Source organism: Mesocricetus auratus, unplaced genomic scaffold, assembly GCF_017639785.1.
Source record: "Mesocricetus auratus isolate SY011 unplaced genomic scaffold, BCM_Maur_2.0 Super-Scaffold_4256, whole genome shotgun sequence".
NCBI classification, from domain to species: domain Eukaryota; kingdom Metazoa; phylum Chordata; class Mammalia; order Rodentia; family Cricetidae; genus Mesocricetus; species Mesocricetus auratus.
This window is the reverse complement of record NW_024429182.1, coordinates 86846547-86871732: the sequence shown is the minus strand read 5'-3', so window position 1 is coordinate 86871732 and position 25186 is coordinate 86846547. Positions and strand designations below refer to the sequence as shown.

Sequence of the window (25186 nt, the reverse complement as noted above, 5' to 3'; positions counted from 1 at the left end):
TTTCTCTCTCTTCTCTCTCAGACCCTGGCAACCTCCATTCTCTTTTTGTTTTGTTTTTTGAGACAGGATCTTACTTTATATAGTTTAGGCAGGTCTTGAAGCATATTCCTCCTGCCTTAACCTCTCAAGTGCTGGGATTACGGATTATAGGCCCCACTACACCCAACTCCATTCTACTTTCTGTCTCTGTTGATTACTACACGTAGCACTCACTGTCTAATAAGAACACAGGTTTCCATAGGGAATTCATTACCAGGGCCCAGTAAGCACAAACCAGATGTGACACGGATAGATGTCCTAGCACGCAGATGGGAAAGACATGACTTCTTTTGTTGTGGTTTTTAAGGTTACTTGAGGACCTTGTTAAGCAGCCTAGCCTGGATGCATGATTCTCTCTTCTTAGTCTCCCAACTGCTGGGATTAAACGCATGCCCTGCCACACCCAGCCTCATTCTCTTTCAATTTCTGAACTTGCTTGCTGTGGTCTCCCATTGTTCACCTTGAGACAAGCAAGCTAGCCTTCAGGACACTAGAAGTTTGAGAGCTCAGTTTCCTGGGTGATCCCAATGTGTGGTCGCCAGCCCACCTTCCCGCAGAACAGTCTGGCAAGTGTTGGTAGCAAAGATGGACTCTGTATGTGGAGAAATGTGTGTTATTTTGCTGACCAGATATATAGGTTTCCACTGGGGAGATCACATCAGCTGGGTGAAGTCACAGCCAAGACATATGTGGGCAGTTTATCATCTCCATTCCACACTGCCATAGAAGGACATGACACTTGGGGATTTTATGGTTGTTAATGTTTCTGTTAGTTTTTAGATTATTTGAGAAGCATTCCCTTAAGATAGCTCAGTCTGGTCTAGAACTCACTATGTAGCCGAGGCTGGCTTTGGACTTCTGGGAACCCCCTCCCTTAGCCTTTGGAGCACAGTCATTACAGGTGTGAACCACCACGCCTGGCTAAGGACACAGCTCTTTGGAAGGGGCCCTGCCACACTGACCGTAATGGCCCTGTGGTCCAGGAAGTAGAGATGCTGGAAGGGAACTAACTTTGTTAGTTAAACCTCACTAGTCCTCTGGCTGCCAGGGTTCCATGCAGGACTGTTCTTTCTTTTTCTGGAGGAAACAGCCAGTATTGTGGGCACTGGTGACTGAGACCTGAATACTTAACATCAAGCATAGCTGAGGGAAACAAGATGCAGGAGGCCATGTCCTATGCTAAATAAGATAAGCAGGGGGAAGATATTCCTGGATTTGGGGCATGTCAACGGGAGGGAGTTCCTTGAGCAGTGCATGTGTCATTTATTTGGGAACTAGATAAAGATACACTAATCCTTTTTTGTTCAGGATGCTATAACTCAAGAAACCATGCCCCAGAATGTCACGGGCTATGTACTTTAACCAGCGTAATGGGGACTGGTTAGAACCAGTGTAATGGGGACTGGTTGGAAGGACAGAGCAAGTACACATGCTGTTTCTTTTACATGGCACTGTAAGTGTGGGTCTCACCGTGAAAGGGGCCGGGCTCCACCTACAGCCTGCTTGTATCTGCCCACGTGGATCCTGGAACCACCATTTTCCCTGCCAGTCACAGGCAGGTGAACGAGAATGTGGATGTGTGAAGGGGTTTATGTAGCGTTAAGCACCCCAGCAGGGCTGAGGGAAGGGGTAGGCAGTGACTGAAGCTTAGTCTTCCTCATGTGAGGATTCTCCTAGGGGGCTCTGAAGAGAGTTTTAGCAGTACTAGCTGGAGGTGTGGGGTGCGGCCAGACATTCTTGTGGAAGAAATTTTAAAATATAGATATATATACATGGTACACATCCATACTATGCCCTTAGATAAACACACTCTCACAGATACACAAACACATGTAAAATAGCTACCATAAATAGCAAAGTTTTAGTTACATTATACATTCAAGGAAGAGATGGACAGGTTTTGAGATGACTTCTTTTTTAATGAAGAGAGAGAGAGAGAGAGAGAGAGAGAGAGAGAGAGAGAGAGAGAGAGAGAGAGAGAGAGAGAGAGAGAGAGAGAGAGAGAGACATATACAGGCTGGTTGCTGGGGCTCCTGGGTCAAGGTACCCTGTGGGCAGTGACCTTGGGCAAAGGCTGGCTAGCTATTATTATTCCCTCTACTTGCCACCTCCTGGCATGCACAGGACATAGGTAGTAAGACCCTGGAGGGTGGGGGCTGAGGATTGGCTCTCTGGGTTACCCTGGTGCCTGGCATTGTGTGTGGCTCAAGACCATAGTGGTGGAGGCTAGAAAGTGGTAAAGCGTGAGAGACTTTAACCCAGACCACAGGCGCCACCGGAGAGGGAGGCAAGGCACCGGAAGGCCAGGAACCAGTGGACAGGATGGCGGGGCACGAGCAGCAATGGAAGGCCAGGACCTACAGTGCACTGGAATGTCCTCCAGTGCTCACCTAGGGTGGGGGGTAGGGAGTGACAGGCTTTTCCAGCCCCACTGCAGCTGGGGGTCAGGTTAGTATCGTTACAGGGCATCCCTGGGTGTCTTCCCATTATCCCTTCCTAGAGAGGTTCCAGGTGGGGTGAGTAGAAACGGCTCCCGTGGAGTGAATTCTAGGTTAATATCAGGCAGCAAAGACACTTTGGCTAGACAGTGCCTCTCTCCAGGGCTGACAGATCTCTGAGGCCAGGGCACACACAGGTGGGAGGCCTAGGAGCCGGTGCACACCCCACTATGGAAGAGATTATGACAGGCAGTGGCTGGGAACACAGAGTGAAGAACACAGAAACACTTCAGTCCCCTTCTACATCAGAGTTACCCTTTTCTTTTCCCTCTAAGAACTGAAGTTGAACCCAGGGTCTCACACATGCTAGAAAAGGCTGGCCTTGAGCTAACTCTATAGCCTACATGGACTTCAAATTTGCAATCCTCCTGCCTTAGCTTCTTGAGTTGCTTGGCTTATAGGCAATGCTACCAGGCTTGGGGATGTTCCCAGTTTATGTTGGCTGCCTCATGCCTAGAGAAATGGAGGGCCAGATGGGAAGTTAGGGTTTCAGGTCAGCTGTGGAGACCAGGACTTCCTGTCCTTGCTGGGCTCCACAGACACCTAGCTGGGAAGGAAATTTTTCCTACTGCACCCCTGGCTGGCCTTTGTCTCAGCTTAGGAATTCGGGTAGCTGTGACTGATTTTCTTCAGTATACGAGGCTAATGGGCTGGTGTTTTCTAGCCACATGGAGTACAGGGTGACACCCGTGTCATTGCTGAGACCATCCCAGAGACTCCTTGCTGCAGGAGACCTGAGAGAAGGGGAGGGAAGGTTGACATGAAAAAGACATGAGGGTTTGTTCTTAGGTTGCGGTGACCTTGAAACAGATCTTGTCTGTGGGGCCCTAGGGTGGGGTAGACGGTTGAGTGTCCCCAGGCCTCATAGGTTTTCAGAACGCCACCTTTTCTCCAAGACATTGTCATACTGACCACCAGGTAGGTGGTGGGGCTCAGAAGACACATTGGAAGTGAAGTTCTAAATGTGAATACACAGGCCAACCTGGTCTCAACAGTCCTATCACTCGTGTAGAGAGGGGAACAGGTCTCTGTGCAAACCTTGACCTTGTCTCCCAGATGCTGTGTGCTGAGCCCATCACTATGCTGTCACCTACAGCACAAGGCTCTGAATGTTCATGTTTTGATTGTCAGAGGCAGAGGAAGGGAATGTCTTCCGTGACTCATGAAGTCACATAGTCAGGAAAGCTGAAAAACCACAAATAAGGGACTCAGTCAACAAAGCCCAAACTACTTCAGGCTATTCTTGGAAACGACACATCACATCTTGTTTCTTCCCAGAAAATGCAAAACCCTGCATATTTCTTGCTAGTTGGTTCTATTTCTATTACATGTCAAACTCCAGAGAGGCAACATCTGGGCAGTGGTTAAAAGGGCAGACTACCAAGATCCAGCCACCCAGGAGCCTCTGATTGAAGTATTTTTCTTGTTTTTGAGACTCTGTGGTCTCCTATAGCCCAGGATGGCTTTGAACTCACTTTGTAGCCAAGGATGACAGTGAACTCTAGCCTCATCTCTCTGCTTCTACTTTGAAAGCATTGGAATTACAGGCTTGGACCACCATGCTCAACTCTGCTCTAACAATTTTTGACCCTTGTCATTTGGGGCTTGTAAGAGTGTTCCCCAGAGGTTATGAACTCACAAATCTCTAGGAAATAGAAGCTTAGAGCTCAGACTCACTGTGTCCCTCTCAGTGCTGGGCAGGTCCCTGACCAGTAGCCTGCATGCACTCTATGTTTTCAGTTCATTATTGAAACTCCCTGGATGAGATTCCCCCTTGACATATGGGGAAATTAAAACTCACGAAGTCAATGATTTGTCCAAGACTACATGTCTAAGAAGGGAGCTCAGACCTAGATCTTCTGAAGTGATGCTCTTAGCTTCTAGAGTTTTTTGTTTGTTTTGTTTTATTTAAGACGGGGTCTTCCTATGTAGCCCAGACTGGTCTAACATTCTTGTACCTCCCAAGAGCTGAGGTTACTGGGATGCACCTTGTCCTGTAGTTTTAAGGTACATGTAATTTCTTGACATAGGAGCTAGTCTATCAGGGTTTGGAGGTTTTGATTGTATTTAGTTTTGTCAGTTCTGAGGCTCAAATCAGTTCCGGGTCTGTTCGTGCAAGGCAAATGCTCGAGGAAGCCCGCCTAAGTCATGGATTATGTTTCTTTTTGAGTTGGTTTTTGGGCCATTGAAAGACTGGTGCTAGTTACAAGGCCAGTGAACAATAAGTACATCCCAAACCAGACTGCATTTATGATAGTGCAATGATTCAATGATGTGAGAAGTATTGTCTCCATTTTACAGACAGGAAAACTGAGGCTATCGACTGAGATGACGTGCCTCGTGTCACACAGCTGGCAAGTGCAGGAGACCAGACTCAGGCACAGGTTTCCTAGACTAAATAAATGATCTGATGTTCCCACAAAGATGGCTACCCACCACGTGACAGTACCATCTTAAAGTGGTATGACTTGGCAATCCAGTATTTAAAAACGCAGAGACTATTTAGATCCAGGGAGGCATGTTCAAGCCTGGTACAGTGGGGTTGGTGTCCGGAGCCGAACTTAACTCCTCCCATGGGCTCTTTACCTCCCCTTCTCTTATCACACCCTAGATAAGAGCCAGTTCTGGGAGCTCTCACACCCCCAGACCCTTGGCACCGCCTTTGCCTCATCCTCTACTGAAGCCCAAGATTTAAGTGGTTTCAAGGGAGAGAGAAGACAAGTTCTTCAGGTTTGTAAATTGTCTCCTGGGAGACAGATCTGGCTTGATACTTGCTAATGGTATGCAATTTTAGACAAGAAGCTGGGAGTGAAAAGTGGATTTGGATATAGCATGTGTGACATGCATTACATATGTTAGCACACATGCCCAGCACTTCCTTATCATGCTTCTCTTAGAAGAAACCGAGTCTTGGCATTTAAGTGACTTGTGTGAGGTTATGTGGCAGTGAAGGGACTCTGTACACCTACTCCTGTATCTCCAAGGTCACCCAACTCCAAGGTCAATCTATCCTCAGCAGGGATTGTGGGGTTTTGTTCGAATCCTGGAAACCTTATTTTGTCTTCTAGCTACCCTCCACACCCTCATCCGATGCCATACTGTTATGGTTCCAAAGATAACCTGGGAATGTGAACACTCTCAGAGAAGCAGATGAGCCCCGCTTTCTGTGGGTGCTTTCTGGGTGGCAAGTGTGACTTGCACAGAAAGATGAGACATGGGAGTCCACAGCGCTGCTGTGAGATGCCAAGCAAATGCCCAGGATGTTAGAGGAGCTAAGGGAGCACAAGTGAAGGAATTTATGTCTCCTCCAAGCTAGGCAGGGCACTGCATTGCCAGTCCTTCCCACCTGCGTAACTTGGCATGGGTCAGGGTAGGCAGGTAGACCCTCCTGGAGGATAGGCCTGGTCAACATATGCAAGTTAAGACCTCGAACAGGGATGGAGGTTAGTCTCCATGTGAGCACAATACCAGGAACGGTGGATGCTCTCAGGGGAGCAGTAGGGGGAGGATAGGCTCCCACATAAGCCATGTATACCCGTTGGCCTGGAGGAAATACTCCATGATAGATCTCAGAACCCATAATCTACCACTTTTGCAGGAATGTTGAGCTGCCAACACCTTGAATTTGCTGTTGCTGTAAATGTGCCAGCTCTTTCCAGACTCATGCCTCTGAACGCTGCCTCACTGGCCCACCCATCCACGCCCCCATCTTGTACTGAAAACCCCTCCTTCCTACAACAGAAGCAATTTGGCATTTCCTAGTGACCTCTCCAGGCTCAGTGGGACACCTGCTTCTCTGAGCAAAACCCCAGGCTCTTTGTTTGGACAAAGTGTTCTTTTGTCCACTGTTTTGTCTTCTTCCCTAGATGGGCTCTATCTTTGCATGAGCCATCTCTATTCCTGGCACCCAGTGCGATGCTGAAACTGTTGTGGATGAATCAGAGATTAGGGAAAAGAATACACAGACAGCCTCCTGACTGTTCTGGATATTTTGAAACCAATCTCCAATCCCAATGTACCTTTCACAAATGATCCTATCTGGTGATCGTGAAGCTGCCTGGGGGCCTTGCACTCTGTGTTGTCCAGTCTCCCATTGCTAGACTCCTCAGGACTCCAACAGTCAGCCCTCACACTGGCCTTCTTGCCCTAACTATACATTTTGAGCAAAAAAGATTTAGCTTTGCTAGAAGTGGCTTCCCTTCATTTTCATTCCCTTGAAGCTGAAATGACTTCCCTGAGAAATGCTTGAGGTTAGAATGGCACAGAGGGAGGGAGGCAGGTAGCATGCCCCAAACCCAAGCAAGCTATTTCAGTGGTGTGAATGAATGCCCTGTTGCATGTCCAAGCACTTGTTCAAACAGCTCCCTGCTTGGTCTTGCACAGAACGGGCTTCTTTCACCATTGGCAAAGAGAAGGCCATGTGACTCTGTCTTCTGGTTGTCTGACTGAGGTAGATGGTATGCTTCCAGAGGATTCCAGAGACAGAAGTTGTGAGAGGTTGTCATTTGTCACCTGTATAGGAGAAAACTACCGCAAGGTAACCAGTGAAAAGGATCAGGGAGCATGGAGGAAGGTGGTCTATGGGTTTTCACCTGTGTAGTGACATAGTTATAACTAGGTTGAATTCCTGTTAATCAATTTGTAGCACCAAGAATGGTAAGTTTTCCATAGGGGCTAAATCAACTGTTCCTTTCTGGCCTTTTCCTTTTCTTACTCACAGTTTCCAGAGCCATCTAATTTGCAGCTTGATTGTCTGGGTCCTGTTGACATTCTCTGGAGTATATTTATATAGCTATGTGCAATCTGCCGTACTTTAGCCAGGGAAAGGATTGGGGGCTGGGGAGAGAGGCTGCCAGCAAGGCATCGTGCCAGCCTAGAAGGTACATTGGACCTTCTCCAAATAAGGCCCAGGTGAAGTGGTGAGCATGTGGAATCAAGATGAGCCCTTTAGTCCATTCAAAGGGTATGAGACTCACCTGTTGATGCCTTCCTTTGCAGGTGTGACACTTTCCCAGTGATTTATGATAACCCACTCTGACTCCTCCATACCACTGTTCCTCACAGCTCCTGACCATGGGAGAAAATGATGATGAGAAGCAGGCCCAGGCCGGCCAGGTCTTTGAGAACTTTGTGCAAGCTACCACATGCAAAGGTACCCTCCATGCCTTCAACATCCTCACCTGCCTCCTGGACCTAGATCCGCTGGACCATAGAAACTTCTACTCTCAGCTCAAGTCCAAGGTGAACACCTGGAAGGCCAAGGCCCTGTGGCACAAACTGGACAAGCGTGGCTCCCACAAGGAGTATAAGCGAGGGAAGGCCTGCATGAACACCAAGGTAAGGGGACCCCACAGACATTTCTCGTGGGACAAGGAGCTGAAGAACTATTGCTATCCTGCCATTTTGAGCTTCTTAATAGATGTGCCTGTGGGTGCTCTATTGTGGTTCTCCAGGGAAGGTTTCCTTTTCCTGGAAGGCATGCCTTGAAGTTGATCCTATTGTGGTGGTCACAGCTACCCTTTGTACCTTCTCCAAGGGAGGGAGCCAAATGCGAAATGGGGCCATGAAGCAAATGCGACCGTCCTATCTTCTACTTCTCCTGTCTCTCCATCCTGCTGCTTGTGGCCCCTGCTCTTTCCTGAACAACTTCTGCATACAAAGTACCTTCTGTTCCATTTGAGCCCACCTGAAGTAGGCTTTTGAACTGCTCTAGAGATGTGTAGACTGAGAAATCAATTGTTTTCCCTGTGTTCATACTTCCAGAAGATAAGGTGGCCCTGTCTTATTCCGCAGCTTAAGCACTGTGTTACCTAAGATGTGTCATTAGATGGTTGTCTACTGGTAGAAAACACTTTAGGAAGACTCCTGTTGTTGTGTGGGGTGTGGGTGTACTTGCCTGTGTGTGCGCCCAGGAGGAGGCCAAGAGTCAACTTCAGGCATCTTCCTCTATTGCTGTCCACATTATTCTTTTGAGACAGGATCTTCCACTGAGCATAGAGCTTATTATTTTAGCTAGACTGCCTGGCCAGTGAATCCCTGGAATCTATCTGTTTCTGTCCCCTCAATGCTGTGCTTACTGGTGTCTGTCTCCATGCCTAGATATTACATGGCTGCTGGGGATTGGAACTCCTCATGCCCACTCAGCAAGCCTTTTACTCATTGAGTCATCTCCCCAGCCTGACTCTCTGATTGTCAGTTAATAGCTATGGGGTAATCTCAGGTCTTTTCTCCTTAACATCTCCTTGCCCCTTCCCCAGGATCCATGCCTCTGCTCAGGAGCACACCTGTGGATACTCTCCATAAACTGATTGTCCCCTGTGGTCTACAGTTGGCAGCATCAGTTAACCTAGGGCCCAGAGTATCTCACCTCTGACATCTCTAACACATCACCACCAGACGGACTGCTAAAGCTGAGATTCATTGCTGGCCCTGAGGACTGTTGCTGGTACAGATCCAGGCTGTGTGTTTAGGTTAATGTTGAATGCCCGGTATTTAGACTTCTCAGGAGGTAGCTCAACAGAGTCCATGGAATTCTAGTCTGTGCCAATCCCAGAACAAGAGGATTGAACTCTCCATAGCAATGGAGCCTGTTGTGTTTTTGTTTTGGTGATGGGGAGTGGCTGAGGCCACCGTGGGATACGGCTGCTTTCCATTGCCCCAGGGAGACAGCTGCCAAGCTCCTGAGCCCAGTGCACCAATGTTCAGAGTACATTCCAACTGTACTAACACCATGTGCACTTCAGCCCTGAGTAAAAAAGCCACCCCCGTCCCCCACCCCGCACCCTGGTTCCAAACTTGTTATGCTCTAGCCTCAAGCAGAGGACACTAGGGTAACAAAGGAAGAGAGAGAAGACAGACACCCTGGGTCCCACTCCCACCAATGCCTCTCTTCAAAGTTGCTGTAATTTCCTTGTTCATGGCTCCCTGGGGAATTGGGGGAAGGCTTCAGGGTTACCCTTTTCAGTCATTTTATATGACAGCTTTAAAAAAAATCTTATTTACTGTGTATACAGTCTTCTGCCTGCATGCCAGTGGAGGGCACCAGATCTCATTCAAGGTGGTTGTGAGCCACCATGTTGTTGCTGGGAATTGAACTCAGGACCTCTGGAAGAACAGTTAGTGCTCTTAACCACTGAGCCATCTCTCCAACCCAGTGGCTTTCTTTTTAAAAGCACTCCATGTATTGTCCCTGTAACCCCCAAGAAAGTTGTACCCTCATAACGAGGATACTACAGAAAGGAGGGTTTTTTAGAACTGTTAGCCCAGGCTGGCTTTGAACTCATGGCAATCCTCTTGTCTCAGCACAAGAATTAGAGATGTGAGTCACCTTGCCTAGCAGAACTGTTTTATTAGGAAGTAGCATTGTCCAGGTGGCTGATCCAATGGTGAACCTTCTGAAGTTGGCCTTGAACTCCTGATCTTCTGTGTGCACATTCTGGGTGCACACCAAAAGGCGTGCACCATGTCTGGCTCTGAAGGAATGCTTTGAAAAGTCACTAGCCAGAGGATGGCTTGTCTTGTCTGCCCAGTCCTATTTTACAAGTTCTAGGACTTGAAGCAGCAGAGTTCTCACCCCTTGTGGCTGACAGATCACTATGTGTACCTGAGATACAAAGAAAGCAAGAACGTCTTTAGGTAGTGGTGCTTTAGGAAGTAGTAGTGGCTCTGAGCTTGAGCTGTTACCTTTTCGATTGTGAGAGAATCTATCTTATTAAAATTGCCTTGCTGAGGAGTGGGAGAGTCTGAACAGGCACTGGCAGTCTAGACTGGAGACTCTGTGAGGTCACTTCTGCTGGTCTTTTCAGCGACCTAGCTCAAAGCAGTCAGGGAAACCATTTAGTCATGGAGGTGGGATGGCTCACCATGCAGTCTTTTCCAGCCATGTTGGATATTTTGCTTTATTCCCCTATGTTATGGGTGGGTTTCTCTCCTCTTGGAATGTCTGTATCCCATCTTGACAAGTCTGTGACCCAAAAGCTACATCTTTCTCTTGCAGCTCAGTAGTGGAGTTTCTATTGCCCTGCCTCTGGATCCATTATGATCAAATCCAGGAAACCTGGCTATTGTAATTGACAGCATCATGTGATTGACACGAGGGTAGAGCAGCTTCCCAAGACAAGCACAGGTGTTCTCCACTTTTACTGGTTCCTTTTCTCTGGTCAGGCCCTCCCATAGCAGAGTCATGCATGGGTGATGGGCACTCAACTCTTAAGAGGCTGTGCTGCTTTTCTTGTGAGTCAAGCCAAACCACAGAAGACGGGTCCCACCTGTCCTCCCACGTGACGGACACTGACTTGTTCACACAGCATGTTTATTTTATGTCTTTGACATAATAGTTTATGCTTAGCATCAGCCGGACAAGAAATATTAGACCTTACCAAACATGTGGTTGATCATAAATGCTATTCCAGATAATGCAGGTGTGTTGAATGTCTGGCTTAATTAAAGCTCCCAGTTAGGCACAGGCATGAGTAGGAGAAAATGCAATTTGTCCCGACCCATTCTTTGTATTGAGGGTAGCATGAGCCAATCCCTCTGGAGCTGATTTGGGCTTCTCAGCTTCCTACCTACACATGCTAAGTGCTGTGGATGCTTCCGAATCTCTAGCCACACGTATCTGTCTGTGCTGGTGGCAGTGGCAGGAGGGCAGGGTCTATGAGGAGAAGAGCTACAATGGAGGTACCTAAAAATGAGAATAACCTAGCAGGTCTCCAGAGCACTGGCACAAGTGTTTATTGCATAATTTAGCCCGAGATAGTTGTTTATGACCCATTAATATTTATGAGGGTTTCATTAGGTACTTCGTAATTCATTCCCTGGGTGTGACTCAGGATAAGAATGGGGTGAACCAAGGATCAAATCATATGAACTCTCTTGAGATGGATGCCACCTTGGCACTAAGGCCACGCCTGGCTCAGATGTGACATCCAGGTGGGTAGGTATTATGCCAGGCCCAGATGAGCCTGTAATATGTAATTTGGAGTGGAGCTGTCACACCCCCAAACCATGCATTTATGTAATGCTAGAAGCAACTTAAGAGAATAATGTTCTCTTTGTCTGCCAGGTGACATGTGAAGTGGGTGGGACAGGCAGGGAGCCACAGCTGTTTTGGGGGAGCCATTGAGTAGCTCTACTGGAGTTCAGGCTACTGGTTTGCCCCCGCAGTAGGTGTTTGTAGATCTCTACCCCTTAGCTAGACATCCAATAGTAAAGATGGTTTTGAAAGATGGTTAAGAAGGTATTGATCAAACAGCCAGTTGTGGTGCATTCCTTTAATCTCAGCTCTCAAGAGGCAGAGGCAGAGGCAGGCAGATCTCTGCAAGTTCAAGGCCAGCCTAGCCTACAGAGTGAGTTCTAGGATAGCTGGGGCTTCACAGAGAAACCCTGTCTCAAAACAACAAAAACAAAAAAGAAGACATTAATCTACCTTTTACACAGTGTTTGAAGCCAGCCTGAGCTATGCTGCCAGTGAGAAGCTGAGATGGCTCAATGGATAAAGGCACTTGTCATGCAAGCTTGGTGACCGAAGTTCAGTCCCTGGAACCCATGTAAGGGTAGAAGAAGAAAGCCAGCCCGATAAAGATATCTTCTGACCTCCACACACTTTCATGGCACACATCCCCCTACACACAACAATAATAATACATTTAAATTATATTAAAAAAGAAATAGTTCTCAGGTTATGTGCGGTTGCTTATGCTTGTAATCCTAACACCAGGGAAGTGAAGACAGGAAGACCTGGGCTACATGAGTTCTCACCTGAGCTTTTTATAAGGGAGAAAGGAATATATTTATCTGCATATTTGGTACTTCACAAGATGGATGTTATGGAGCTGATACCATGCACCAAACATCGAGGCGCCTATAAATCCTTCCATAGCTCTGCAGACGGCTTTACCATCTCTATGCTTTTCTCTGTCAAGTAAGAATAACAGAGTGTCTGTTCATAGTGACTGTTAGGGTTAAATACAGTCATCCTTGTAGAGACCTTGAGTGTTGCCTACTGCATAGTTAATGATCAGCAAGCACTGAGCCATCATGATTATTGGGATCATTAACATCCCAAGTGCTGTGAGAGGGGTGTGCGCCCCAGGATGCAGGACTATAGGAAAACAAATGACTAACTGGTTGGGGTAGTCTGGAAATGCTTCCTGGAAGATGGCAGATGGTGTGGGAGTCTGCCAAGTAAGTAGGAGTCTGTCCTGTAGATCTGAGGACAGAAGGAAGACAATCAAGAAAGAGACATTGCTGGTGTAATAGGAAAGAAGCAGGGAGGGGATGGGAGGAGCCTGAGAATGTAGGCTGGATGAACGAATGAGAGGAGGAAATGGAAAAAGGCCTCCTGCTTTGGGGGCTAGACTACAAGGAAGAAGGATCATGGGCAACGAGCCCTCACCTCAACCTCCGAGGGCAGATCACTCTGCCACTCAGCTCAGAGCTCCTTCTAACATCTTCCTGGACTTGCTCTGTAACATCAGGCTGTCACTGCAGGTCAGCAGGCATTGTCTTCCTTCAGGAAAAAAAACTTGCAGAAATGACTCATGGACTCCTGTCCCAATTAGAGATTGGAGACACCTGACATAATGAAAACAAAACAAAACAAAACCTCCTTTTACACTGTCACTGCAGAGGGATGAGTTTGCATTTGGGAGCATCCAGCTGGGTTGACACACACCCCGATATGACCCTTGCTCATGGTCACCTCAGCACCAAATTCCCATGTAGAGCCCATGCCCTGGCTCTCACACATGACCCAGCGTGCCATGTGGCTCCTTCACTGCCTAAGCGAAACCACTGGGGAGTAGGAGGAGGGAGTTAGGAGTAGAAGGGGTAAAGCTGGGAGCACCCAGCTGCTATCTCCTGCTTGGATAAGCCTATCAGACATTCCTGAGGTCTGAAATCTCTCTCTCTCTCTCTCTCTCTCTCTCTCTCTCTCTCTCTCTCTCTCTCTCTCACACACACACACACACACACACACACACACACACACACACACATACACACACACACACACACACACAAACACACACACAGGCTGTAGCAGGTCAAGTGCCTCTTTGCCTAATATGGACAGGTATAGGCAGCTGGTAAAGCAGAGGTAGCTCTGTCTCTGGGCTGTGAAATTCTATAGTCTGTGGAAGAACTAGTTGAGGAAATTCTGGATCTGCCCACTTACCTGGCCAGAGACCACTGACCCTGCTACTGGACCAGCCTGGAGATGGAAGGTTGTGCTAACCGCTACACAGTTACCTATCTCAAGAAAGCACTCAAATTATTCAAGGCCACTTCCTGACAGCATTTTACGGCACTAACTTCACACGAAATCATTGGTCTGAGTCCACTGTGATTTGCCTTATGGAGGTACAGTCAGCCCTATGTATTTCTGAGTTTTGTATTTATGGATTCAACCAGCCACAGATAAAAAAATACTTAAAAACAATTTTGTCTGTCCTGAACGTACATGGACTTTTGTCCTTGTTATTCCATAGATAATAGATGAAATAACTATTTACATAGCATTTTCATTTTTTTGGTATTCTTATAAATGATCTAGAGATGCCTTGAAGTGCACTGGAAGATATGCACAGGTCATATGCAAACATGATATACCATTTTATTCAAGAGACTTGAACGTGCCAGATTTTGGTATCTGTAGGGAAGCAACAGGGGCTTCCTAGAGCCCCATGGACACCTAATAATAGCTGCATCTAAATATATTTTTTAAAAAGGTAAAGCTAATTGAGCTGGGGATGTAACCAGTTGGTAGGGTGCTTCCCAGCATGCATGAAGCCCTGGGGGCCATCCTTAGCATTCCATATGAGGCATGCTATAGCAGGACTGTAGTCCTAGCACTTAGGATTCAGGGACAGGAGGATCAGAAGTCCTAGGATACATGAGACACTATGTCAAAGAAAAGAAAAAGGGAAACTAATTTTCATTAATTAAAAAGCTGGGCTTGGCATGGTAGCACATGCCTTTAATTGAAGTACTTGGGAGGTGGAGGTAGGCAGATCTCTGTGTTCAAAGCCTAGGCTAATCAGGGCTACACAGTGAAACCCTGTCTCAAAAGAAAGAAAAACATGTTGAAGTTGGTAAGTAGCTTTTTCCTGAAGCTATCCCAGGTGAGCCGTGGTATTCCCAAGGCTGTAAGAGAAGTTTTCAGATGTGGTTCCAGCTAACCCCTTTACTTGTTTATTGCAGACCTGTCCACATTTGCCTCTGAGCATCTCTCCCTTGTGAGGCAGAGACAGTGATTGCAGCCACTTCTGGCTTTGGCTGGCATCTGTGACTCACAGAGCTCCAAAGGGACATGGGAAACCAGCCAATCAATAGGTCTACAAGGCTGGAGAGGAACCTTCCCTTCTCTTGTAGAAAAACTCTTTTTGCATTCCCTGGTCCACCCAGGGTTGTGCTCTAGGGAGTCTCTGGCCAGATTATCCAAATAAATGGATGACTGGATAGGACAGGAGGCAAGGATGGAGGGTTGAAAGCTGTGCTTCCCACACAGAAATTGCTGCTCTGCTTCTTCTGCTTTTGTTCCTCCTGTTGTTGTTCTTCTTCTTTAAAAAAAGAAAGAAGAAGGAGGAAGGAAGGAAGAAAGGAAGGAAGAAAGGAAGAAAGGAAGAAAGGAGAAAGAAAAGCCTTTGGGAGGGGTATTTTTCCATAGCAAGGACTTATCCTGTGGGGCAGCTACCCGGAAGTACACCAGGCTCAACCTTTAAGTTGTTCTACCTTGCTGAGTCAGGGAGGATTGTGTTCAGCTACAAGTAACTGTAAATAGCCACAAATAGCCATGGGGACTAAGAAAAGGTGTGGTTTGTAAAGCAGGAGTCCAGGGCAGAGGTGGCCACCCGAGGATCGGTAGCCTGAGTCCCTAGGCCCGATCTGCTTGACAGAACTATGGTGTGAGTCACACTGAGAAGTACAGGGACATGGTGGAATGATTCAGAAGATTCATTTTTACTTTATGTGCATGTGTTTTGCCTGCATGCGTGTATATGTACCACATGTGTACAGTGCCCAAGGAGTCCAGAAGAGGACATCAGATCCCCTAAACTGGAGTGACATATGTTTTAGCTGTCATGAGGATGCTGGGAACTGAACTCACATCCTCTGAAAGAGTGCAAGGTGCTCTTAACCACTGAGCCATCTCTCCGATTGGTGAAATAATTTTAAATACAGAGAAAGAGAGAGAGAAAGGAGCTATTCCCTCAGCTTTCCATGGGGATTCTGTAGAGGGACAACATTATTCTGAGGTCCCTCCTCTCTGGGGAACAGCTGTTTAACCCAAGGAGAGCAAGCCCCCTCCCCCCATTTCACTATCCCTTCTGTACTCACACCCACTTTGCTGGCTGTTAATTGAGTTTCATACATTTCCCACAGATACACAAGCCATACTTACCCCTCTCATCTGCTCACCTCCCCATCACCCTACCACTCTTTGTCCATCCCCTTCTTACCCACAAATCTTAGTCACATCCATAGCTACACATTTGTTTTTTCATCCGTGAGTCTCACTGGGGCTTCTGACGGTGGGTTTGGGTCTATCTCCTGGAGTCGGGTGGGTACACAACTAAAGACTGTGACTTCCTCCATCCCTGTTCTCCCAGAATTCAAAGTCACTAGCTCGGCAGTAAAGAGCAGGGCCCTGTGACTTCCTTTACTTACTCGTCCTCCCCTTTCTTTGACTTACTCTTGCAGGGTTGGTCTTATGTGCTCTGAGTGTAGGTAACCTTGGTCGTTGTGATTAGTGATCGCACTGTTTGTATTGTGTCTAGGGAATAGCATTCCACAGCTTGCCCTATTGTCTGGCTCTAACATACTTCCTGCCCTGTCAGTGTTCCTGAGCTTTAGATGGGGAAGTATACATGTCTTGTTTAGAACTGTGCCCACAACCATCACTTGTTCTCTCCATTTTGGCAGCCAGTTTTTGCTCTAGAAAGAGGCTTCTAATGGAACTGAAAAGTAGTAGTGACTGAGGTGACCCAGACGTATGTTTTCTCTCAATTGGATCCTAGCTTGACTTTCCTGTTTTGTTTAACATGACTGCCTGTGGAAACCAGGAAACTGGTTATTTTTAATTGTGGTAAAATATAGGTTACCTTAACCATTTTAAGGGTCCAATTCCATGCCATTAATCGCACAGTGTTATTCAACCATCTGTATGCCTGTCTGTTTTGAGTCAGGGCCTCACATAGTTTAGGCTAGCCCCAAACTCACTATGTAGCCTGGACCAGCTTTGAACTCCAGATCTTCTTGCCTGTACTTCAGAGTTCTGAGATTACAGGCACGTGCCAGCTTACCTAGCACCAATTTCTTATTTCTAAAAATTTCCCATGCTGTAAATAGAAATTGCTTTAACAAACAATAACATTTATTTATAATGTATCTTCTATTTTCTTAGTACTGAATCTCTGAATATCTGATATTTTTACCCTTTCAGGACTTCTCAATTTGGATACCAAATATTAGTTAGAAATCCTTGCTATAGGACGGTGGGGAGTTCCTAGGAACAGTTGACAGAGGGCAAATTGTGGTCAGAATATATCTTATGAAGATAGCTTTATTTTCAACAGAAAAAGAAGAAAGAAACCCTTGCTAGAGATGGGTCAGAGCGCGTGGGTACCACGTGGACCTGGGCCTTTTCACCGTATGAGATACAAGGTCACAGGAAACTTTTGGGTACTGGGTCAGCTGATTTACTTCCTCCTGGAAGAACTTGTGGTATCCCAGGGGTACTAAAGATAGATAGGAGTAGATTAGGGTAGCCCTTGTCCATAAGTCACACCTTGATGGGACTGAGGATTTCATAGTGGCCTGTGTTCTTGTGTCCCAGGGAGTGGCTTGCTTTTACAGCATGCCTGCAGGTCATGGAAGTGAGGAAAGTCAGCCCTGCCACCAAGGTCAGGACCAACGTGGGTGCCCACCTGCAGTGTGGAACTGGAAATGGTCATGTGTAGAGCTTCATTCACCCAGTGCTCATCCTTTGTCACTGCGTAGATACTCTGAGCCTAGAAGTAAGGATGTCAACAACTTTTCTTCTATCCCCGTCTGATAAGTATTGAGATAACAGGCACACACCACCTCACACAGTTCACATAGTGCTGGGATCACCAGCCAAACTCTGTCAAGAGTTCCATCCCCCACCCTCAGTTTTAGGTGGAGTTAGGTGGGCCATGGCTGAGCTTTTATCTAGCCTGTTCATTATTTCTAAAGTTGTCATTGTCCTCCTCCTTCTCCCTAGTGCATACTCTGCGGGTTTGTTGCTGCATCTTGTAGCCCCTGGATGTGACTTCTCAAGGAACATCTCAGCCACAGTCACCTGTGTGCTACTGATAGATGTCCTTTTATTGCACAAAGGTCACCACAGCCAGTCGGTCACTAGGCAAGGCCTCCCACGGACAGCCAGCTTCCCTTTTCTACACCAGCAGTGAGAATAGGTTCTGAGGCTGCTGGCCCTGACCCTGCAAGTATCCACCTTGACTTTCCCTGACCACTCCTGCCAGAGCTCAGGGCTTGGGAATGTTACGCTGCTCCTCTGCTCCCTCAGTGCCTGGAAGAGGGTCTTTAAAGCAATGTATTCTAAGACCAGCCCTTATGTTCGGCAACTGGACCACCAGATAGCAAGCCTGGGAAAGCCATTAATCATTGTCCTCAGGGACTGTGCCACATCCATACTCATGGACTCTCCATCTGTGGTTTCAAGCCAACTATTCTTAGGTGGAAAAATGTAGTCTATTGTCTTGGGGAAAGGTGCTAAAATGACGGAATGCTTTCTTTGTACAGGATGATGAGAGTTCATGGGTGGGGCCCGGACTCCATGCTGTTAGGAAACCATATCCTGACTCTATTTTTTTTTTCCTTAATTAATCCCCTAGTCCAAAAAGGTGTTGTGGTCACTGGCTCAGATGACACATATGGTGGTTTTTGTTTTTTTACTTCTGGAACTGTCCTGGCCTTTGGAGCACACTCTTATTTCAACTTGTCTTCCAGAGTCTGTGAGCTGGTTGACTGGTAGCTGTGCTGCCCCTTAAAATGATGCGTTGGCATCCTGGGTGTCTCCCTGTGGCCTGCCTGTCCTCTTCCTGTCCCTGCCTAGTCTCTCACCTCCCATGTGACTCTCTGAAGTTTGCAACAATGCAATGTGAAGAAGCCAATGCTTCTGAGATGGAGCCAAGACAAGAAGGGTTGATGATGGGCTTAGTGTCTGAAATGCCATGAGCAGGATGCTGGCTGTGGACTGCTGAGGGGAGAGGGACCACCCTGCACCAGGACACAGAGAGAAAGGCGTGCTCAGAGTGCCATAAAATAGACTGCCTTTGAGGTTCCTACGTCTGCAATGAGGTATCAGAGTGGCTATGGAACCATGATGGGAAGCATGGTCTATAGTGTCATAGCAGCCTGGGTTCATATCCTGCTACAATTATGATCTTTGTCCTTGTTGCTGTGCAGTGGGGCTCTTTGTTGTGTCTCCCCCACTGCTGGAGGGCTGCTTTGTGATTACTTCTCCCCTCGGGGCTAAGGTTAAGTGTCTGTCTTTGGGCAGGATGTCTCTGCAGCCCCTGAACAGCTCATCTCGGCAGGGCTGGCAGCCAGCTGCCTCTATTAAAGTTGCAGTTCAGGGGGACACCTGAAGAATCCAGGCTCCCTTTCTTTAGGATGCTGGCTCCTGAGTGTCCCATGGTGTCATGTGGTGGCTGATGCCACAGTGTCCGAAGCAGAGGAGCACCCTCGCTCTCAGTTCTTAGCTGGATGATGAGTTCTAGTTCTTGGGTCTCTGTACTGTGCCGTACTCTTCCATTCCCCAATGATCTTCAAATCCCACCAAAAAAAAAGTACAAAAGAGGAGAATCTCAGGGTTCTGGAGGAAACCCAGGCTACTCTAATGCACTTGCCATAAATGGCTTCAAACTGAGCCTCAACCCCAAGACCAGTCTGTGGCTTTGACTTTGTTTTCAAAATACTGTAGAACCTTTGAAATCTTATACCTTCTTCACACACCAGATACCTTCTGGGCACACAGTGGGTGCTCAGCAGTGGAATCCTGGAGCTAGTTAATTGGTCCAACTGTCTTTGTTGGATTCCCTGGCTCTTGGTGATGTAAGAGTTCCCCACCCCCAACTTGGGGATGTGGAGGCCCTCCATACAGCCCAATGGAAAGGCTTTGGTTTATGGGATTAACCAGGGCCTACATCATTTCTGGAAACCTCGGAAGTGGCAAAGAGTTCCCTTGGTGTTTTTAAGAAGTGGGATTCAAAAAGCAAAACAAACCAGAGGAGCCTACGCAGGCCAGGAGAGGAGGTCAGCTGTGGCTAAGGAGGCTTTTTGTTTTTCTGTTGGCTTAGTTGAAAACAGACTAGACTCTTTAAGTGCCCTCAACCCTTTGAAAGTAGGTCTGTTGCTTTTTTAGAAAAACAGACAGTTCTGGGTCTTACAAGTCAATTTAATAATGCTCATTTATAAGATACAGGGTGTGGGCCAACAAGGCAGTTTGGTGGGTAAAGGCACTTGCTGCCAAGCCTAATGACCTGAGTTCGGTTCCTGGAACCCACGTGATGAAAGGAGAGAACTGACTTCTGCAAGTTGACCTGTGACCTCATTGTTCATGCTATGACATGCTCTTATGTCACCATATTTCTTTCTTACACACATACACATACAATAAATATAATAAAACATTTCTTTTTAAAAAGATTTTTTTATTATATATACAGCACTCCATGTATGCCTGCAGGCCAGAAGAGGGCACCAGATCTCATTACAGATGGTTTTGAGCCACTATGTGGTTGCTGGGAATTAAACTCAGGACCTCTGGAAGAGCAGCCAGTGTTCTTAACCTCAGAGCCATCTCTCCAGCCCCTAAAACATTTTTTAAGAAGCAGAATGGGAGGATAATCTGGCTGTGACATCTGTCACTTTTTCATTGCCAGGATTGTGCCAGGATCAACTCACTTACAAAAAGCACTACAGCTTACAAAGCCCTTCAACATGCATTAGGTTTATTTGTATAGCAAGCATTTTCTGTAACTTTCCCCTTTAGTATTATTTTAAAAAAACCCACAAACTCATCATTCAGCCTGTAGTATAGTAGAAAGAACATAGACTTTCACTCTTGGGCTCAGTTTCCATCTGCAAGTGAAATCAATAATACAGGGGTGCCTAGGAACATGGATCTGAATAAAGCATTTGTTGCACAAGTATGAGGACTGGAGTTCAGATCCCTAGAACACAGGTAAATGTTGGGCATGTGTATCTGCCTGCCTATTATCCCAGTACTTGGAAGGAACTGCCAGGGAAACTGAATAGCTGAAATTGGCAAGGTCAAGATTCAGCAATGGATCCCGCCTCAGCATATAAAGCAGAGAAGGATTGAAGAAGACACCTTACTTCAACTTTGGGCCCCTACATGCAATCACACACATGCATGCACATACACACATACTAACACACACATAAGCATATAAATACATGCATGTATGCTATACACATGTACACATGCAAAAAAACCAAGGAGACAGTGCTAAGGAAATGGCCTCTTCACTGCACACACAGCGTGGTGAGCAGAGCTGAGCTATCTCTGGCAGTGACAGCAGTGACAGATATGCAGTTGGTAGGGGCTGCTGTTCCCTTTGGCAGTAGCCAATTTAGGGATGAGAAGTTTCTCCTCCTTGGAACTGAGTAGGAGGAAGCCCCCAGGTGTGAGAGCAGAAAGATTCTGGGCCCAGTCCACCCTCCTGAACCTGCTCCCCAAGATGATGAGGCTGGGTCTTTGGGGGTACCAGTAGGCCAGTTGTCCCTGGGAGTTTGAGTGGTCTGATGAACAGTAGCTGATGGTCCCTTCCTCTGCCCTGCCTGCAGATCCTTTCCTCTGTTTTGCTGGTGGCTCAATTAAGAGGGGGTGGTGTTTACACTGGGAGGGGAGACTCCTCTCTTGCCCTCCCCCTCCTCGCCCCCAGCACTGAGGTGGGTGAAGGCCAGGGCCTCCCCTTCCCTCTCAGTGGCACCTCCTTCTCATTATCATATTCCCACTCCACTCTGTTCCCATGCAGCTGCCAGTTTTTAAATATCAAAGGTAATTTTTTTCTGTTTGTAAAACTTGGATTCATGAAACACTTACGCAACCAAGGGGGAACATCTCCAAGACTTTTTCTTTCCAAATTATATGCTTCAGTGATCACATCCTGGCATCCTTTCCAGGGTGTGGTTCTCTCTGTACTAGATGAGAGTACACCTTTCCTCCCTGGGGTGGAAGCAAAAGAGTCCAGAATAGAGGCCAAGCAGTGGCAGCCTCCATCCTTCCCCTAAAGCTGTGCTGAGAATGGCAAGTGGTCCCACCTGATTCATTCAAACCAGATGGGAGTTGACTTGACTCAACAGCCTGCGGTGCTCGCGGAGGCATGGTGGTACATGGTTTTGAAGGCTGGCTTTCTGCACTTCCGGGGGCCAGAATCAGTCCTGCTTTGCAGCTGGTAGTAAAGGGGACTGGCGTTAGTAAAGGGGAAAGGTGTTCCCTGGCATGGTTGCATCATCTGTATGTAAAGTTCCTCCACTCCCAGAGGCTGGGGCTGATTCCCTGTGAGGGCTTCAGTTGTCCACATGTGTGAGCTTCCCAGATCTAGCTTTTTCACTTTCTCCATGTCTCCCACGAGACCACATCTAACTGCATCTCATGTTGTAGGTGTGCCTGAGACAAGACCTCAATATGTAGATCAGGTCCTCCTCAAGCTCATGATCCTCCTGCCTCAGTTTTCTCCAGTGCTGAAATTACAGATGCTGGGCCACCATGCCTCTACAAGCACCTTGGCACTTGCCAAACAGAAACCAAGTGTATACTACTCCCTGCTTCCTTCTTCTCTCCTGCTTCCTTAGACGTGTCCTTCCTCTAGATCTGCAGTCTCTGCTCACAGCCCCACCACACCCACTCCGGGAATCTGTGTGGTTTGACTTCCCCCTCCTTCCCTTTGGCCCACATTTGCACACTCAGCCTCTTTAGATTGTCTCCTCCAGCACCTCCATTCCTTCCCACTCAGTGGAGACCTTTCTTCCCCAGGTAGGTAAGCTCTGTCTTGCCTAGGTACCCATGCCAGTTTGCTGAATTGTGAAGAAAGGTAGACAGAAAACATGACATGAGCATTTTTGTTTCCCTGGCACCCAAGAGGATGCCTTGAAGAAAGCTGATCTGAGTGTTTCTAGAATAAATAGGCAAATGAATGATGGATGCGCTTCTCCTCTTGCCTGATGTGTGGAATCAGGTGTGTGGGGGGGGAGGGTGCATACAAATGTCATATTTTGTGTTCATAGTTTGGGAGAGCCTAAGCTATGCCCTCACCCAATACCTCCACTCTGAGTTTGAGCTGGAGAAGTTTGTCTGTCTGTGCCAGATATTTACAGCAGTGTGATAATAACCCTGGAACCCAGAAGTTCTGCATCACAACTGAGGGGTACACTAAGACCCTCTCCAGAGAGCAGGTGCTCTGACTGCTCAGGCATGGCACTGGTGAAAGAAGACAATCCCAGACAATTGCCAGTAGGCTGTGAGGTGCCTTCTAGATACGTGCCCTTCAAGATGTTCTCAGAAAGAAAACATAACATGTTTTGTGGCAGGTCGTAGGCAAGTGTCATATGATAATTGTGGGCGGTGAGGACTGTGTAAGATTGGAGCCTCCTGATGTCTAGACACTATGATCTAGTTACAGTTTCAAAAGCATCTTAATTACAAAGCACTCTACAGTGTAAGTTGACCCAGTTGGAATTGTCGAGAACTTCTGAGTAAATTTCTTCACTTCTTGTGTAGTAGCCACAACTATAGTCAAGATTACATTCCTCTGAGGAGGCTGAGTTCCCTGGCTGGGGAACATGTGTAAAAAGCTCATAGCTCCTCTCCTTTCACCTCTTCTTTGCAGCATCTTCTCTTTCTTTGCTGAGGAAGGTGTCTCTATGCAGATACTCTGAGATTAGCCTGCTGGAGCATCAGGATGATGGGCTTTCTGTGGGTTGGGTACCAGATTTGTACTTTCCACCCCCAGACAACAGATCCAGGTGCAGTGAGTGGGCAATGGCTTTGCTCTTAGAAAATCTGAGGATTTGCTGACACCTCTCACTGGCTTTCAGACATCTTAGTTTGTCTCCCTAGCTAAGCCTAGGGGTTTTTGTTTGTTTGTCTTGTTTTTTGTTTTTGTCTTTCAAGATACAGTTTCTCTGTGTAGCTTTGTAATTTGTCCTAGAACTCTCTCTGTAGACCAGGCTAGTCTTCATCTCACAGAGATCCACCTTTCTCTGCCTCCCAAGTGCTGAGATTAAAGGCATCACAGACACAGACACACACACACACACACACACACACACACACACACACACACACTTTATTGCATCTTTGATTCTTTCTACTCTCCAATCCCAGTTTATGTCTTGAAACCAGTTGTTTATTAATCCTACATTTATTAGGTCATAATATCTTTCATTTTGTTTGTTTTACAAAGTTCAGAGACACATCTCTGCCCCCCGGCCCTACCAGTGACCAATAATCTATTTTCAGACTAAATTGACAAAATTATGCAAGAGGGCTGGTTGGTAGCTTTGACCCAAAGTGGGTCAGAGCTGGGTTGAAACTTGGTCCTACTGTTTCTCAGATAAATATCTTGAAGTGGCTTGCCCTTACATGTGGTGACCTCACTGAAACAAGGAGACAAGAGAGTTCCCACCTCCCAAGTTAGCTCCTCCCTCATCTAATAGGATAGGTGGGTATCTTTATCTAATAAGATGGTATCCCTGAATCTTTGTAAATACTGGTCCTTGTACTTCAGTTAGCCTCTGCATCTATCAAAGATCTGATTGATTTGACTCATTTACTCAATAGGTAAATATGTATACACACACACATATATATATGTGGGGGTGTGGGTGTCTGTGCTGTGGATCAAGGAGACTATCTGTCTTTGGGCAGACCCATGAATTGAATAGAGAGGCAAGACCCCAGTGTTTGTGAAGCTTATATTCTCTGGGAAGAGACATGGAGAGAATTGGTTAACAACAACAACAAAAATAGATTTAGGATTGTGATAACCACAAAGAAGGAAGGAAGGGGGGAGGGAGGGAAGGAAGGAAGGGGAGAAGGAAGGAAGGAAGAAAAAAGAAGGAAGGAAGGTGAAAGAAGAAACAAAGACAGAAAGAAAGGGGCAAGTCACAGGGTCATGGGGTGGGGGTGTAGTGGGAAAGACATCTTGGAGGATTGTGATGCTTGGGATAAGAATGAAGCCTGACCCATGCAGGAAAACCAGCAGTCCTTGCAACTTTAGGTATTACAGATGGCCTCTGATCTCCCTTAAATATTTTTAAACCCCCTAAGAGTAAGGGGCTATGGGGGAAGGACTCACTGAATCATGGAAGCCAGCAACTGGAGTTCAGAAAAAAAGTATAAAATATTTACTAACTGGCCCTTCACAGAAAAAATAAAGTTCACTGACCCTGATCTGAGACCCCTTACAACTCAGGCAGTACACTCACTTGCAAGTTCAGGGGACCTGGCAACGCGCTGCAACAAGAGTAACTCACCCAGTGACTTCCTATCTGCACAGGCTCCTCACGTCCTGCTGATGCTGTGAAGTGTTTTCCCTAAGCAATGAAGACTGCTTCTAGCCGTGCCCCTAAAG

The 25186-nt window shown here is 46.9% G+C and overlaps 1 protein-coding gene across 8 annotated transcripts in view; it reads left to right on the top strand.

Moving 5' to 3' along the window:
- Nucleotides 1-25186, top strand: part of Mical2 (microtubule associated monooxygenase, calponin and LIM domain containing 2) — a 130031-nt gene that overhangs the window by 39139 nt on the left and 65706 nt on the right. For 7 of the 8 annotated variants that reach the window (XR_005881159.1, XM_040756243.1, XM_040756242.1 and 4 more), the window contains one exon: nucleotides 7602-7874. Coding sequence is in view for 7 of the 8 variants with exons in the window: in XM_040756243.1 (XP_040612177.1) it covers nucleotides 7611-7874 (264 nt within the window). In the remaining variant the exon portion in view is untranslated. Of the gene's footprint in view, nucleotides 1-7535; nucleotides 7875-25186 lie in introns of all 8 variants that reach the window. The other variant, XM_040756241.1, reaches the window with a different exon arrangement.